The sequence below is a fragment of the Protopterus annectens genome, chromosome 3.part1, assembly GCF_019279795.1.
Source record: "Protopterus annectens isolate FY-2018-M chromosome 3.part1, PAN1.0, whole genome shotgun sequence".
Lineage (NCBI taxonomy): Eukaryota > Metazoa > Chordata > Ceratodontiformes > Protopteridae > Protopterus > Protopterus annectens.
Genome location: NC_056732.1, coordinates 55,503,846 through 55,522,596, shown reverse-complemented (window position 1 = coordinate 55,522,596; position 18,751 = coordinate 55,503,846). Strand labels below are relative to the sequence as shown.

General features: G+C 39.6%; 1 protein-coding gene across 1 annotated transcript in view; it reads right to left on the bottom strand.

Annotated features, from left to right (window-relative positions):
- Positions 1-18,751, bottom strand: part of LOC122797630 (neural-cadherin-like) — a 796,015-nt gene that overhangs the window by 323,883 nt on the left and 453,381 nt on the right. Inside the window, exon 19 of the mRNA XM_044066174.1 lies at positions 5,607-5,700. Coding sequence (XP_043922109.1) covers positions 5,607-5,700 — 94 coding nt within the window. The remainder of the gene's footprint in view (positions 1-5,606; positions 5,701-18,751) is intronic.

Below are 18,751 nucleotides of genomic sequence, written 5' to 3'. Positions count from 1 at the left end.
TTCCAGAGTCTGGGGAGTCTCTGGGTCAGGACCCTATCCCTCCAGCATGTTTTGTATATTGTGATGACAAGGTTTAGATCCCTGGAGCATGTAGCTCTGAGGGATTGGGATTTCTTTAAGTGTAGCATGTCCAATAGTACTGGGTTTGACATGGCCTTGTATGTTAAGCAGAGATCGCCTCTGAGTAGACGATATGCAACAGAGTATAGCTGGAGTTTTTTAAGGCGATCAGCATAGGGTAACTGCTTTAGGCCTGTGATTCTTTTAATGAGGTATTTCTGCGGCCTTTCTAGTTGTTGCAGATGTCTTGAGAGGTACATACCAAATGGGGCATTGTATTCTATAATGGGTCTAATAAGGATGAGTACAGTGGGACAATGACCTCCTTTTTTCTGGATGAAAAGCCCTTAGTGATGAGGTGTGCCACATAGAAGGATTTCCTGACTGTTCTGGCAATGTGGTTACTGAAGGTGAGACCACTGTCCACCTGTGTCCCTAAGTCTCTTATCACACTTTTGGTGTTTAGTGTACTGCTACCTATGTGGTAATTCACGGGTACATGTTTTTTCCCAAAGGGGATAACTATACATTTCTTGACATTAAGCTTGAGCCCATAGCTCTAGCACCAAGCATCTGTTTCTGTAAGGCCCTTTTGTAGAGTATCCACATCATTTGAGGATTCAATAATGGCTCCCAGTTTGCAGTCATCTGCGAACTTTGTTAGCCAGAGTCCGTTAGTGTTGGTCTGTACTTCAGAGAAGTAGATGCCAAACAAGAGAGGTCCCAGGAATGAACCCTGACGTACTCCACTTGTTACTTGTCTGGAGCTGGATTTGGAGTCACCTACTTTTACAGTGTGGGTTCTGTCAGTAAGCCAGTTTGGCAACCCATCGAGTGACGTAGAGATTAATGCCCAGCTTAGTAAGTTTATCTATGATTCCAGAGTGGAGGATGATGTCAAAGGCCTTGGCGAGGTCCAGATAGGTTGTGTGGAGTGTCTTACCCTCGTCCACAGCTTTGGAGACTGATTCAAAGAAGTATAGTATTGTATAGTTGTATCTTCTGGAAAATTTTGCCCTCCTAAGCTTCAACATTTTTTTAAATAACTGGAATTTTCAATCATGTTTGTCTTCTGTTACTCCTGGGTTGCATACAGATTGAGTTTCCTTAATCTCTCTTCATATAGTTTCTTGTTTAGAAATGAAAACATCTTTTGTTTCCCTACTCTGGATACTCAAGAGGCCTGTCTACAACTGTGCAGTTTCTAGAAAGGAAGTTAGTACCTGAGATGAGGGTTTACAAACTTTATATAATATATAATTATATGTATACAATATTTATGTGTGTATATATATATATATATATATATATATATATATATATATATATATATATATATATATATATATATATATATATGTAGTCATATACTGAAAAATCCAAATTCACCTAGTCTATATTTCAGTGCATGTAAACCACTTAAACATTCAAAAACAAACATTAAAAAAATAAGGGCTGAAACATCATAATGTCAAAGTCAGCAATATCAACATATTCTGTGCAAGCTTGGGGTTTATCCTGGAGTGGACTAAACCAAAGGCAAGTGTTTTTGTAGAGGGGTAATCCCCACTTGTACCCCACACCCCTGTTCTGAGATTGCACAGTCCCCAGAAAAGGAAATATTCCCCTTCCTGGGATTGCTGATCTTGCATACCTGCTGACCACCTGTTTGTGCCCATCATATGGTGTAGATCTACTGGGTGTCAAGACACTCTGTATTCAATCCATGGGGTCTACTTCAAAGGATCGAAATTTTATAACATCAAACCTCTAATCATTGAAGACCAGAGGATCAAATTTCTGAAATATCAAACCTTACAAAAAGAAATATAAAATGTGAAAAATTCTCATTTCACTTTTTTGCAGGGGGGGCAAGTCCCCCTGCTACTTAAATATACCAACTCCAAGACTGCACTACAGTGAAGAGAACGGTAAAGTTCCCGTTCCACACTGTATGGTGATCTCCATTCACAAGGTTCGATATTTCAAAACTTCAGTCTTCTGGTCTTCACAGACCAGTGATTTGATGTTCTGAAATTTTGATCCTTTGAAGTAGACCCATATATATAAATATACAAATATAAATATATATATAATCTATATATAAATGGATCTCCAATTAACATCTAATCCTAAACCCCAACAAAACTAAGTTGCTCCTCTTTTCCCCCACATGCAGGAACCCCCTGCCATCCTTCAACATAACTGCTAACAATGGCACTATCATCTCCCCAGAAGCCCAAACTAAACAACTGGGTGTCATGGCTGATAACAACCTAAAGTTTGATGTGCATATCAATCAAACTATTGAAACAAAAACTTGGCTCTCTTTACAGAATCAAACCTTTCCTTACCCCACATGCTAAAACTGCAATTGCCCGTTCCCATCTGCTATCAACTCTTCCCTATGCCTCACCTCCATTCTCCAACTAAAACAAAACAGATCTTAATAAACTATCATCATGCTATAACCACATTGTCAGATTTGCTACTGGCACAGCCTACCAGACTCACCACTGTCACAAACTAAATTGCCTAGGATGGCTTGAACTGCCTAGCCTACTGCAGTTCAACCAGCTAGTAGTGGCACATAAAGTCCTTTACCAACTAGAAAATACACCTGCACTAAAAAATATTATCAGCCCCTACACCAACGCCTGGCCACTGCGATCATCCACTAGACTCCTAGTTCAAATATACAAATCCAACTACTCAGCTGGGGACTCTCTGTTTGCCAACTCTCTTGGAAAAATACGGAAGAGACTCACAGTTGACTTGACCCTAGAACCCTCAATAACTCAATTTAGAAACAAACTCAAGAAATACTTCAAAACTCTGGTTATCCAGTCCTTGCACTAACCCCGACTAGTAACCTCTCTATTTCTTAGGTGCCTTACCTTCAACTACTTCTAACTTTTTTCTACCACTCCATTTTAGGAAGGGTCAGTTGTATAACTGCTGTTCAGTGTGTGTCTTAAACCTGAATGTAATGTTATATATGTTTAACTTTGAAAATAACTTTATGTTTTTGTAAAGTGTTTTATAATAAGTTAGTACTATATGTGCTAAATGCTGGTATTGCTTATGACTGTAATCTGCTTGAAAATAGCATTTACTAAATGTTCAATGTGAATTATTATCTTGGAGCTTTTTTCCCCAGGTCTCTGCTGAAAATGGACATGTATCCAGTTGGACTATCCCAGTCAGCAACTGTAAAATAAATACATAATAAATACATTTGATTGAGTAAACAGATGATCGGCAGGTGTGTGAAACTGCACAATTTTTAGGGTTGGGAAATACGCCCCTTCCCATGAGATTGTATAAACTCTGAGTTAGTGTGTATGATTAGCAGGGGGTGATGGGGATGCAGGGGGGGTTATTCCCCTCTTGACAAGTCCACAATGAGCAAGTCATCCTGGTAGGGGAGTACAATAAGCTCTTTCACATACACATTTACACCACAATGTCTAGCACCCTGGAAATAATTCAGAAAGCAGAGGAGACACCAAACAGGTTACTCTGAAATTGAAGTCCACTCACTGGAAGCTAACATAACCTCCTCTGTGCATCTCAGAATGACAGAGGTGAGCCAAAAGGCATCTGTCATGATTAGCATTACCGTATAATTCACCTGAGGCAGCAGGGGTAGGCTATTTACGCAGTCATATGTGTAATCTAACTCAAGATGTTCTCAGTGAAGTCAATGAGGCCCAGGATGAGATAAAGATATCTTAATTCATTCAGACCAACAAATAGGTGTTAATGGAACCCTTTGCCTTTCTCCAAAAAGGGAACTGTCTCTATGGCCCCTCTGAGTCTGTTCCAAGTGCCCTGCAGAGACCACAAGCATATCTGTTTCTGGGAAAGATCCTTATAACTCTTGAAACATGATTTTAGTGGCCACATCTATAAATGTACCCATCCATGATAACAGCTCTCCAAGCTTGGGCAAACTCAAGAGAATCAGTGAGCTACTGACAGCCCTGTGAGGCTGTGAAAATGAGGGCTTTATTGCACTGATGAAGCTTTCTTTTTTTGGAGATAACTCTGGAACTGGGGGTGTCAGAAATGCTTGGGAGAGCTCAGTGGTCTTGAATACCCATGAATCAGTTCATGGCCCAGTAGAGGCAAAGAAGGCAGGAGCACAATAATGAAAGTCTTTGATGAGCTATCAAGGGACTGATCTAGGAAAAAAACTGACTTCTGCAGTACTCCCAAGTTAAGGAATTTACATTCAGATGACAATGTACAGGACTAAAACACAAAACCGGATTTATTCTAAGCAGGGTGTATAAAGGCCATGAGGTCAAATCTTCACAAACATGTAAGACATTGTTCATGCTCTGAAAAAAAGGATGAAGACTAGATTTTGGCAACATGAGGCCATCAAACTAGAAGACAGTTTGGAAACCGGTAATAAATTAAGTCATATGTTACTAAAAAGATCCCTAATTTAGATTCATCTCATCTGTAGTTCTTCCAATAAATGTCTACCTGACACCTGCTGAACTCCACAGAGGTGTTCATGAAAAGGATTTGATATGTTTCTCAGCTACAATCTTTGTAAATTTGCACTTACACATTTATTTCACAAATTATGTGAGTACCACAGATTTATGTCACAAATTCTGGGACTATTGACTTCTTCATCCATTATTACTTCAGTCGCTGATACAATTAAATCCATTATAGCATATCACATAAACATTCTTTTGATTTCCAACTCTTACAGCTTCCCCAAGATATTGCAGCTATAATCAAAGATGAGATACTTTTGATGTTTCAGTGATATTCACAGCATCTCACTGGAAGAACTCCATAAACATCACAGAAAAGAAAGTCTTGTACTTCCTATGAAGGCAGCACGAAAAAAAATTGCATCTCTTTCCTAAGCATCTGCACTAAAAGCTATCCTTGAACTTTCAAGTATCCAATTTGTGGACCATCCACTGTAAAGTCATGAAGGAATAAATGTAAAAATACATCTATGTAGGGTACTCAATCACATTTACAAATAAACAGCCAGTTACTTTATCCTTATTGGATTCTAGTTTGGATTCTAGTTTGCTGTATTGTTTATGACTATTATTTGATATATATTTGTTCATTACTGTCTTAATAAAGTACATTAAAATACAAAAGGAGACTTTTGTGAAGAAACAAGGTCATGGTATGCAGGATCTTTTTCAGACATTGACTAATCAAGGCCTTTTTATATACAGTAACACTGTAATATAACATATCAGCAGCTTTGTAACACAGCATGCAAATAATGTCTAAGTACACTTTTAGATAATATAGCAAAATGGAGAGTATTCTGTTCTGTACATTACAGAACCTGGTATCATAATGTTTAGGGCCATGTTACTGAAACACCAGAAGTGTCTTCTTTACCGCTCACATTATTTACATGCTGTGTATCTCTTGTAAATATTGCCACTTGATCAATATTGTAACTGCAGTTATACAACTGTCTCCCTGAAGCTAGTGTTCCTATCATGTTACAAAGACATACATACACATATAAGTAAATAAAAAATCACCTTGACAATTTCCCCACAATGTGATATTTCTTCTCATCCCATTCATCACGATCCGGTGCGTGAACCTTTCCCAGAACAGTCGTAGGTAAAATGCCTAACAAAACATCAACAAATCACAAACTCAAACCTGAATGCAAAAACAAGTCAACTGACAGCAGGCAAGCACCCAAGTCAGAAACCACAAGATATTTTTCAGTTTCCTATAGACTGACTACACATTATATGAAAACAAACTTACAAATACCTTTTAAGAATCATGTCTTATGTCGCACTGCAGAATAGGGTATGAAATAAATTTTACTCACTTATGGTGTACACGCACTGTGAACCTACTACAACAGGGGATCTTGCCATGAAATGATTCTTAAAACATGCATCTTGACAGAATTTGGCCAGTAGGGCCTTATGAAAAAGTTATTAGCTGCCTCTTAACAATTGCTAACAGCACTCATAGGTGGTAACCATGCCCACTTTAACTTTCAGTGGAGATCACACAGTGTCAGTACAGAAGAGTGTAGTACACTTGCCTTTGATGCAGAAGGCTGTGGGTTCTACTCCCACATCAGGTAGATGGATTGCTGATACTACAGTACAGAATGGGGGGGGGGTGGCTGCACTCCTGGATGTGTCTTCCTTCAGATGAGCTGTTAAAACAAGGCCCCATCTACTTGAGTTGGTGTTACCTCAGGTGGATGCAAAAGATCTCCCGGCACCTACTGAAAACAGTAGGGGAAGTTCCCTGATGCCCTGTCGAAATATCCACTATTATACCATGATCCCCCCAAAACGTGCACGCTGATTGGCCAGCGTGCCCGTTGTATCATCGTTATACTAATGGAAAAAGGTCCGGTCGCGGACTTTTTTTCCATCCATAAGTATTCGAAAACTAATATATAAATACCACATTGGGTCACCCTTGAAAACAGTGCACTAGCCTAGTGAGACTAAGCCAGTCAACAAATGATAAATGAATAAATCACTGGAGAACAATGGAAAGAAAACTAAGAAAATGCTGAAAGAAAGGACATGAATGTAAGGAGAGAGGAAGGAGTTACCTTCTGCGAGGAAAGAGCAGCCCAACTATACTCTTATCTACTCTGCTGATGTACTTTGGTGGTTTTGCCACCATAAATAAAAAAAAAAAAAACAAGGCAGCAAGAAACCGCAAGAGAACTGACTCCTAGTACCATTCGTGGAAGAAGATTAAGGAGCGAAAAACTTTAGAAGAGACAGCTGTGAAGGGAAACTAGCTAAATTATAGACTTGTACCAAAAGCACACAAGAATTAAATGATATTTAATAATCCAGGCTCATTTTGCAATAAAAAGTCCACAAATGGCATCTAAAAAAAGGATAAAGTGCTGATATTACTGGTTTAGCAGCTGTTAAGATATCATAGTGGGATCTTGTAACAGAAAAAAACAGATGAACAACAATTCAGACAGACGGACAGTGCTTAGATATAAGAGCAATAGGTTTGTTACAACTGAAAAAAAAAAGCTTCCTTTATTACTGTGATGCATTTGGGTTCAAAATATGATATTCTATCATCCTGTATGCATCTAGGATGTGAAGTAAAGGACATCCTTGGGGAAATGCAATGCAAAGGCTATAGCTTTTTGGGACAGATTATAAAACTACTTTAGGAGAACTACACAACTTGTGGTTTGTAAAAATAATGACTCAAGGTCTTTAAAAGCTACAGGCAAACTAAAATATGTATTTAACTTGACAAAATTACACTTCAAAACTGCTGTCTCAGACAGACTGCACAGTTCATAGATTATACCTGGCTTAAAGGCAGGCTGAGGAGTTTCCTCTAACAAAGAACAAAGTTCTGCAAAGGGAATGGCTTCCAATGGTGTCATTAGAGAAAACCTACTTAGAACTTATCCACTGACATAACGGCAGAAGTGTTTATACCACCAGGGAGCCATTTGAGGAGAGTACGATTGAGTAGGTGGTTAGTTCTACTGTTCCAGAAGGAAGGCATGTTATGTGTTACAGCAGGGTTGATATAAGTGGACATCTGTAGTGGAGCATTGTGTGAAAACCCTTCAGATATACAACAGGAATGTATACAGCTGATAACTCAAGCTATTTGATGCTTCAGACACACTATACTCTGACAGGCAAGTGATCACTGGGGTGGAACAGGCAGGCTAATAGGATAGCAGAAATAAGGAGCAGACATGAGTGAAGCACACAGAAAAAGTTCAAAACTATAGTTAACGCATTTACATTCTATTCTTACACAAATGATAATACTAGGGAAATAACAGATTGTTTAGGTATAGTAAGGGTCCTGGGAGGTCTGTTATTTCCGTATAATGCCCATCCCAGGCAGTATTTCCAGTCTTCAGAAAGGAACTTCACATTTATTTTAGCTGAATGATGCATTTTATATGCAGTGATTTTTGTATTTTTGGCAGGGGCTACAACATTCACATAAAATACCACAGAAAGAGACACATGGGACTACAGATTAATGCTTCTTCCGACTGACTGCATTCCAAGACAGCAGCACTTAACCCCCCCCCCCCCCAGTATACTGCAATGTGAATACTGGCATATGAACCGAGCACTTATTGTTTGCTGAGGTTCCACCATAAATGGAAGTGTGAGACCTACTGAGGCACTTATTTATCTGACAGGATAATACCCATCTATAGTGGAGGCCCGGGGAACTTGCACTAACACTGCTCACGTCAGGTATTTCTGTGATATATAACCTCAAAGTGTACTAAGCAACAATTCATAACAACTCTAATTTCCCTTCATCAGAACTTTTGCCATGAAAAGTAAAAAAATTGCGTATAAGATCAACAGGTTTCCTATTCCATTTGATGATATACTCCTTCAGACTGCCAACTCCAGGCAAAACTGACAATAGGTGATCATACTGGTAACAGAATATCACTGCAGATCTCAAAACAGGCTTAGTTTTCAACATTTTATTTGGGTGAACTGCTTATGCACCTGCACCCAATGCTTATTACACCTGTCTCATTATCAAAGCATAAATAAATAAGCACACTCCATTAACTTCTGTTATTCACGGTGGTGGTGCTGCGGTAGCGTTGTCACCTCACAGTAAGACGCTGACCGGTTTGACTCTCAGCTAGAGCGTCTTCTGTGTGAAGACATGCGTAAATGGGCATACCTTCGTTGAAGGTTGTGCATCAGGGCTGGCAACTCGGCACGTAAAAATCAACTGCCAATCATTAGAGGACCGGAGTTACACTGTGGCGACCCCTAACCGGGAAAAGCCGAAAGACACAACAACTCCATTAACTTCTGTTATGGATTGCTACATGTCCCTGATCTATTTCACCTGCATTACAGACTTCTGTGTTTGCACATTTATAGCATATATGTACAATGGTTCAAACAACTAAGTCAAGCTTACTGCCTTTTAGACAGGCAACATTTCCTGCTAGTTCTCTCCATACGCTCTCCCTCACTTTCTGACATTACTCCTGGTATTCCATGTGGAAATTCATCCTGTGGTTCTCAACAAAATGTTGGTGCAGGTACGGATGCATACGGCTTCTTTCTAAAATTCTGTTATTTGTTTCGTTTGTTTGTTTCATTTTTTTGTGTCTTTATTTCTTTACATTTTGTTACCTGGATTGGCCCTACAGGGTAGCAGTGCCCACTTTCATAAGAGACCCAGATAGATAATATAATATAGCAACATATGCAGAGTTATAGAAATAGGTAACATATACATAACCAATCTGTGGACAAAACAGCCTGATAAAGGTTGCAGTGAATGTGCAGAAACGCTGCATCTCATATGACTGGCTGAAACACAATGTGTGTTTTTTTCTATTTTCTTTCGCTGAAACATAATGTTGAAATTTTGGGGACTCTTCAGAAAGATGTAAAAGATTTATGATGTAGCAGCTCAGCCTACAGCCAAGAAAGAAATGATGAATTAAAACAACTGAATTCACATGGAGAGAATGATGGACAAAGATAAAACAGTAATGAAATGAGTGAGACGTCACTTTAATAGTATGTGGTACAAAAAAGGTGTGTGGTCTGGTAAGGAAGCATAAAGAGGAAAGACTGCCAACCATTTTTACACATAGAATGACCATCGGAGGCAATTGTGTCCCTGAGGCAATAAACAAGAAGCCTTAACCACTGCAGTGTGCTGCCATATGGAAGGAGATGCAAAAGGATTTATCATATGGTAAAGTGAGATACCTGGCACATGCTGGGTTACGCATACAGTTAGCTGCTCTCATCTTCAAAATGAAAAGTATTAATGTTTCCCGCAAGACAAGTGACTAAGATTATGACTGTAACATTCGACTATGTCAAGGAATTAACACAATCCAAGAATGTACAATCTTGTGAGGAAACAGATGTGAAGGAATGAAACTGCAACTTTTAAACACAGAAAGGGATGGCTGAGGAGCAATGTGAGGAAACATTTGTCATTGAGAGGATGAAAGGTTTATTCAACAGGCTTCCTAAAGCCAATGAACACATTCAGAAATGCAGAAGGAAGTGCTAGTTGGAAACAAAGGGTAAACAAGACTGGGGGTTGCCAGTGCAGTGGAGTAGAGGGATAAAGCCCTAACTACAACTCAGGCAACCAGGAATCAATTAGTGGCTCAAGCACCTGAGGTGCTGGCAGGGAGGAGTGGGCAGGACCTATCTCGAGGTGGGGGTGTGTGGGTTTGTTGAAGATGATCCCTGAGGGGAAGCATGGTTTACAGAGGGTAGTAGTTCTCATATGTTGTTGATGAACTCAGGGATGGGGTTGGGGAAATAAAGGTAGGTCATAATACCTCCTCTTCCAGCTGCAGTAGAAGCAGTCATCGGCACCCCCCAGGATGCCCTTAAGATTCCCGCTGGCCCCAGCTCACTTGGTAGGTTGGAGGGGAGCAGTAGGTAGACGTTGCGATGGGATAGCAGGAATGAATTATGTGGGGGGGGGGGCTGCAGGTTAACTACATAAGACATTTTAGCTCGTTGATAGGAAAACTATTACAGCAGGTGGGCCAAGCAGTCCTTAAGAACCTTCAGTTTATTTGATTTCTACAGCTGGATAATGCCAATCTGCTATTCTGAATATTATACAGCTCAGTGTGCAAATACTGACCCCCTTTCATTAACTGATAAAATACATATAGCCTTGGTAGTTCTACTTCAAATCTGGTGTGAAAGGAGTCACTGCTAGTGCCAGCATGCACCCCAACTGTGACTTCAGCACATGGATAAACCCCTGAAAACAAAGTGCACCACATGAGTCCCATAAACATGGCTGTGCTCGCTCAAACTGCAGCATGAACGATAATGTACAAAAATGGGAAATAGTTAAGATAAGGATAGATTACAGGATAACATGACACTCAGAGGAGCTCCTGTGTTTAGAACATTCTTTGCTGATCTTTAAGAAATTATATTTACCACAAAACTCATATGGTGACTGATATGCAGGCCAGAAAGCCTACGTGTCTTTTAGTGCACGAAGAGTATAGGCCGAAGCTTTTCAATAAACATGACACCTGTCAAAATGGCTGCATTTATCAGGCATTGACCTGTGCCATTCAAAAAAAAATCAGTATTGTTGTAATTAGAAAAAGAAAATTAGATTGATCTGATTTTGAGTGTATTAATTTGCATTTTACTATAATACCACTTAATGAACGCTACATGCCACGTTCAAAATGTTTTACTCCTTTTCTCTCCACGTACTTTAACTCCTTTAGACCTAGACTCTTCCCTGCTTACCTACTCTGTACACAGTCTACCTGGCTGTTACCTGAGAACTCACCTGCACTACCCCTATTTATGCTCTGTACTCCCTTACAACTGCTATCACTGCTGTGATATGCAACTGTATATGTGACTGATTTTAATTTCTGCACCCCGAGTCTGTTTTATCTATGTAATTGTAAAAAAAAAATAATCAATGCAACTGTAAATTTGTAGTGCTATGTTCTGCTTTTGCTACTATTTGTTAATAAGCTTACTCAGTATTTATTCATTTATTTATTTTACATTTGTTAACCAGGTTAGTCTGGCTGAGCTTTTGGCTCATTTTCAGCAGAGACCCCTGGAGAAAAGCTCCTCAGGACTAGAAAACACTTTATTAAATTTTAGTAACATAGTAGTAACAATCAGCTATAGGATCTTACAAGCAGAGACCTGGAGAGAAAAAAGCTCCTCAGGCAATTCACTTATACAGAGTATTAACAATTGGCAGACAAGTACGTCAGTTGTTACAAACAAGGTTTTAAACAATTAGCAGAAGAAAATTTGACTAGTTACAATATTATTTAAGCTGCTTAGAGCAAAATGAGTTAATAGTTAGGCAGATGCTTATTTAAAGTGGGTCGGATCTAGTTGTATAGGAGTCTGGAAACAAGAAAGGAAAGTAAGAATGGCTAGTAGGAGATGTAGGGGGGCTAGTAGGAGATGTAGGGGGGCTAGTAGGAGATGTAGGGGAGGTAGAGTATAGGAGACAGACTAGACATGTAGGTTGTTTTGAGACTGTAAGAATTAACAGTGGTTGGAGATAGAGGAAGGGAAGATGTAGAAGAAGCAGGGGAATAGTGTTAAGAGATACATTAAGAGTGAGGTGGTGAAATAGGTGAAAGGATGGTGGTTTCAGGGTGTTTGGCTACAGTCGCAAAACCACTTTGTTTTTAGGTATTTCCTTGTGGCTAATTTGTAACTTTTGCTATGCTGGAGGTATTTTATTTCCAAGGGGAGTTGGTTCCAGGATGTAGCTGGGTTACAGTTATAGAGAAGGCAGCCTATTTTGGTTTTGGGTTTGTAGATGTCTAATAATTCTTGATTTGAGCTGCGTAGCATCCTAGCAGGGGAATATGTGGATATGATAGTGGAGAGGCTGGGGCAGAAGGAAGGTAGACAGAGGATAGAGTGGATGATTTGTAGTTGGTATAGTTGGAGCAGGTGAGGGAATTCTAGCCAGTCTAGTTGCTGTAGTGCTAAGCAGTGGTGTGACTTGCAGGTTTGGTTAGCTGCAAATCTGGTGATCTTATTATAGGTAGTTTCAAGCTTGGAAATAAGTGCAGAATTTAGGTTTGTGAATATGTGGCAGCTTTACAGGAGTGTTGGGAGTAATAAAGCCTGGGAGAGAGTTATTCGGGCAGTGTTAGTTAAGTATTTCTTGCTACAGAAAAGGTGTCCGAGTTGCTGATGAGTTCTTTTTACCGAGTTAGTAATATGGAGATCAAACTTAAGCTGATCATCTATTGTAACACCTAGCAATTTAGTACTAGATTCAGCTGAGATGATAGTGTTGTTGCAGGATAAGATGGTAAATGTACTTTTGAGTGTGGTGATGTTTTTAGGGAGGAAGAGTAGGAGCTTAGTTTGTTTTGGATTAAGTATTAGTTTATCACTAATCCAAGTCTCATTGGTGTGGAAGGATGCCTGGGTAGTTGAGTGGAGGTCATTTGGGTTGTCAGCAATGGTTATAACAGTTGAGTCATCAGCATATTGCACAAGAGATGACTGGGGACAAGAGGAGTAGAGCAAGCTGGTGAAAACATTAGAGTAGTGGTCCAAGTATGGACCCTTGGGGGACTCCCATTTGTACAGTGAGAGGGGAGGATAGTGCAAAGAGCCATTTAACTGATTGCTGGCGGGTAGAGAGATAGCTGGAGAACCGGGAGATAGTAGGGGGAGAGAAATGTAAGTTAGTGAGTTTATCTAGAAGGAGTGGGTGAGAGACAGGTGTCAAAGGCTTTAGAAAGGTCAAGGAATAGGCATGAGACAAGTTTATTGTTATCACAAGCTAGGGAGACTATGTTGATGAATGATATGAGTGCAGCAATTGTACTATGCTTGGGAAGGAAACCATGCTGCGTGAGTGTGAGAAGGTTTTCCTGGTGAAGGTAATGCAGTACCCACTTGTGAATGCATTTCTCTAGGATTTTTGAGAGTGGAGAGAGTATGGCAGTCGGTCTGAAGTTGGATATGTCTGAGGAGTTTCCCCCTTTGTGAATGGGTAGAGTAAAGAAATTCTTCCATACAGTGGGGACATAGGATTCAGAAATGGATCGGTTGATTAAGATGGATACAGGATAGGCAAGAGGTTCAGAGGCAATCTGCAGCAAGTTAGAGGGTAGCTTGTCAACAGATGGGGAGCAAGGTTTAAGTTTAGAGAGTAATGACTTTACATAGTTAGTTGATACTGCTTTTAGAGAGTAGGAGTTAGGAGGGTTTGGAAGAGGTATAAAGTTTGTGGGGGTGCTAGTGTTGTTTCTGGGGGGGGAGAATTTATTATGGAGGTTATTGAGTTTATAAAATGATTGTAAAATTTGCTGGCTATGTCTTCAGGTGTTACATTGGGACATGGGTTAGGAGAGGAAGGGTTTCCTGGATGAAGAGTCTGTTTAATAGAGCTCCAGAAGTTCTTTGGGTCTGATTTAACAGTAGAGGGATGATTGGCGTAGAAGTTTATTTTGTCATATGGATGATTTTTTTTAAATTTTATTTCTGAGTTCTTTATATTTGTGAAGAAGAGAAGGGGTCCTAGTTTTACTCCACATTTTCCAAATCCTATCCCTGTCTTTCATGAGTGTTCTGGTAGATTTAGTGAGCCAGGGAGCAGTATTAGATTTGATTCTAATTGTGAGATGAGGAGTGGGGGGTATGTTTAGGAGTGTAGAATTGAAAGAGTGTACAGCTTCATCTAAAGGAAGAGTGGTGAGGTAAGACCAGTTCATTTTAGAGAGTTGGTGAATAAAGGAGTTAGGACAGAAATGAGAAAGTGAGTGGGTGATAATAAATTTGTTAGGTTTGCTAAGGTGGGGAGCATGTCTGGTAACTGTTATAGGGCAGTAGTCGCTGAGTGCATTTGGAAGGGTTTGGGAGTTATGATAGTTCAGAGGGTGGGAGACCAATATCCAGTCTAGAAGAGAGCTAGGTAGGTGAGATTTATTAATGTAGGTTGAGGTTGTGATTAGCTGCTCAAACCCATGTAGGTTTATACAGGAAGTAGTTTTGGGAGCTTGTATTGTAAGCCAATCAATATTTACATCTCCCAGTATAATTATTTCATTGTGGATGGTATGTGAGAGGTGAGACAGGATGTTCTCAAGTATGTTAATATTATCACCAGCTGTATTATATTATCCTTCTAGGAAAATTAGTGTAACATTCTCTTTTGCTGTACTTTGCCTTTTTCATAATTTATTTATTTTACATTTGTTGACCAGGCTAGTCTAACTGGATATATGTCCATTTTCAGTAGAGGCCCGGGGAGAAAAGCTCCAAGCATCAGCAGTGACAAAGAATACAATATATAGTAATAGTCAAGTGAATTACAGTACATTGGCTACATTGGTCAGAACAAAATTGTACTGAGTCATTTAGTAGGTTTACGTTAAGATCAAATACAGAGAGAAAAACATATATTTTTTTGTACTATGAAGGAAATTATTAATTACAGATGGGCGACATAGAACAGTAGAGTAGAGAGGTATAGAGAGAGCAAGAAGGGGAATGATATATCAGTCAGGGTTAGAGCAGGGACAAAGCCGGTACGTTTTATGATGTTCTTTAAGATGTTTTTTAAAAAGAAAAGTGGAAGCAAGGGTGGAAAGTTCAGTTTTTACCTACTGTGTTGGAGAAAAGTGAGTCCCCAGCTTTGTTTTTTGATTTAATAGTGGAAACTAGGAGCTTATTAGCTGAGCGTAGTGTTGCAAGATTTTTGAAGGGTGTAATCAGATTAGTGAGGATAGGGGTATTATTAGGGTGGTAAAGGATCTTTTGGTGATAACAAGTTGTTGACAAAGCAGTTGGTTCTGCAGTTCTAGCCATCCCAGTTGTTTGAGGTTGAGGCAGTGGTGAGTTCTAAAGGGGGTGCCAGTGGCAAATCTGGCTATGTTATTGTAAATGGTGGAAGTTTGGTGAGGTTGTTTTTAGATAGATTGGTATATATTGCAGAAGCATAGAACAGGGTAGAGATAAGGTGGGTCTGGGCAATAGTCATTCTGGCTGAAGGGGAAAGGAAGGGTTTGATTCTGTAAAGGGTGCCTAGATTTTGTTGACAGACTTTATTGTAGAATTAATATGGTCATCATAGCTAAGGTTGTTTTCACTTGTTACTCCTAGTAGATGGGTTGTAGTGTCTGGGGATATGTTAGTTCCATTGTTAGAGGTTACTGTGAAGTGCAGATGAGGTGACTTATGAGTAGGAGCAAAGAGCAATAATTTTGTTTTTTTTGGGGGTTCAGGAGGAGGCAGTGTTGCATGAACCAATTTTCAACACTGTTGAATACAGTTTGGGTGAGGGACTGGAGAGAGGCTATGGTCTTGGCTGAACAAATTAAAGTAGAGTCATCTGCATATTGTATGCAGGTGGATTGAGGAATTTTGGTATGTAGATAGTTAATAACCAATGAAAAGAGTAGGGGTCCTAAGACAGAGCCTTGGGGTACTCCAGTATTCACTGGGAGGGATGTAGAAAGATTATTATCCCAAAGTACTGCTTGCTGTCTGTTATAAAGATAGGACTTAAACCATTGTAATGCTTGTGGATCAAGTGATTGGGCTTTTAGTATGTCTATAAGTATGTTATGGTTCACCATATCAAAGGCTTTTGAAAGGTCAATAAATAGTGCAGAGGAAAAAGTGTTACTGTTACAATTTTTGTTTATGGAGTCAGAAAAGGATAGCAGGGCAGTTGTTGTGCTATGGAATGGCCTAAAGCCATGTTGGCAGTTGGCAAGTAGATTATTTTGGGGAAGGTGGTTAAGTAGTTGTCTGTGAATGCATTTTTCCATTATTTTAGCTATTGGAGAGAGTAAGGCGATAGGCCGAAAGTTGGAGAGCTCGGTAGATGACCCACCTTTATGTAGAGAGATGATGTGGGATACTTTTCATATGGCAGGGATTTTGCTTTCTAAAATAGTTCTATTTATAAGGATGGAGATGGGATAGGCAATGGCTTTCACTGCAGTTTGCAGGTATCCAGCTGGAAGACAGTTAGCAGAAGGGGTGCAAGGTTTTAGTTTTTGAAGGAGGTTGCAAATGAGGGATGTAGGTACAGGTTGTATTTGAAAGGTTGGAGATGGAGTCTTAGTGGTATTTAATGGGGAAGTGGTAATAGGTGGTAAAGTATTGGCTAGGGTTCGAATGGCTTCAGTAAAGTAGTTATTAAAGACATCAGGAATCTGGCTAGAGTTATTATGGTTGAATCCTGAAGAGGCAGGAGTTTTAGAGTGCCCTGGCTGAAGAAGCTTGTTTATGCCTGAGCAGAATTTTTGTGGTTTTTGTTGATGGGTTTGTTGGAGGTGAAGGTAATAGTCTTTTTTGTCTCTGAGAATATCTTTCTTGGTGGCATTTCTTAACTGTTTAAAGTAAGGTGATCTGATGAACATTTGGAGACTCTCCATTTGGCCCAAATTTTATTTCTGAGGAGGATCTTTTGCCTAGTTTGTTTTGTGAGCCAGGGGGCAATTTTGGTCTTTATTTGTGAAGAGCGTTAGGGGCCGTGGTAATCTAGGATTTGAAGGAATCTAGTGTTAAAGTAGGTCACTGCTTCATCAAGTTGAAGATGAGACATTTGTGACCAGTCACATACTTTCAGTTCATTTAGGAAGCTCTCTGGATTAAAATTTTTTTGGAATGGAAGGTTTTAAAATTATTAGTAGTTGGGCTATGGATTCTTTGTTTAATAATGTAGGTTAGCATGTGGTCACTGATATTGTCAGGAAGGGTTCCTGGTTTATAAGTATCAAGATGGCTGTTGATAAGGATCCAGTCTAGGGTGGTTTCCTTACTGCTTGGCTTATGGATTCTAGGAGGAGTGGTTATAATTTGTGAGAATCCGTAAAGATTTATGTGATTGGTAGGATTAGGGGAACTGCAGGTAGCCCAGTCTATATTAAAGTCACCTAATACAATGGTTTCCTGAGGTAGGTGGGTAGAGAGGTAACTGAGTAGGTTTTCAAGAGTATTGATATTATTTCCAGGTGGGAGATATGTGCAAATTAGATTGATAGATTTGGAGTTGTTGATTTGAAGTTTGGCAGTAAGGGTTTCTGAATTGGTATCCGATGGTAGGAGCACATTGAAGGGTGAAACTTGGAGTTCAGATTTATACAAAATGGCTACACCTCCACCCTTTTTGGTTTTATGGTCACATCTCAGGATATTATATCCAGGAGGGGTAATCTGGTCCAGAGTTGAGGGCTTTAGCCATGTCTCCGTAATACAGAGAATATCGAATGAGTGCACATCTAAGAGTGCATGTAGGTGGGTAATTTTATTGTTTATGCTACGGATGTTAAGGTGAGCTATCAGGAGGGAGTTAGATGGTCTATTTAATGTAGTGATAGCAGGAGATTTTAGGTTGTGTAGGTTATTGGGAATATCAGTATTGGGGCCAGGGTTTGGATGAATATCACCATCTAATAGGGGCTGTTGTTGAGGATATTGTACAAACTTAAGGATTTTGTAGTAATTGTTTGGGGATTTTTTGATAAGGAAGTAAGTAACATGGGTAGCTCTATGGTATTTTTGTAATATATAGATAGAGGTAGAGGTTATGTTACTGTGGTTGAGGGAGTTTATGCAAGAAATTGGTAGAGTTTGCTGGTAGGGGTGGTGTTGTTCAGGAAGAGAAAAATGTTCAAAGAAGGTTAGTGTGTATGGTATTGTAAGAGAAGCAAGAGTTGTAGTTATACAATTAGACATAAGTTAGTTAGACATAATTGATGTATAAAGCATCAATAAAGCACAATTAGTTAGACATAATTGATGTATAAAGCTTTTCTACACAGGCCTCCTTTGAAAAGGGGTTTGCTTTTTGCTGACCCAGTCAGACTATCCTGGTAAACAAATGTAAATAAATAAACGCATTACAGGTGCTTCCTGTTTGTCAGGTGAAACACCTTTAATAAAACTGTACAGGTACCTATCATAACGTGGGCACCAGTCTTCAAATGGGTAATTTAGCAAATAAGAACAGTAAAACTTGCCCCTATGATGACAACAGTAAGCCATATTCATGCAGTAGCCTAACTGTAACAGGATCTGATGGGGAGGCTGAAGTTTTATCATTGTCAATCAACTCCCACGGCAGAAGCTAGAGGTCAGACAGAACCGCATAGGCAGCAACTGTTGGGGGGGTGCTTATTAATAGG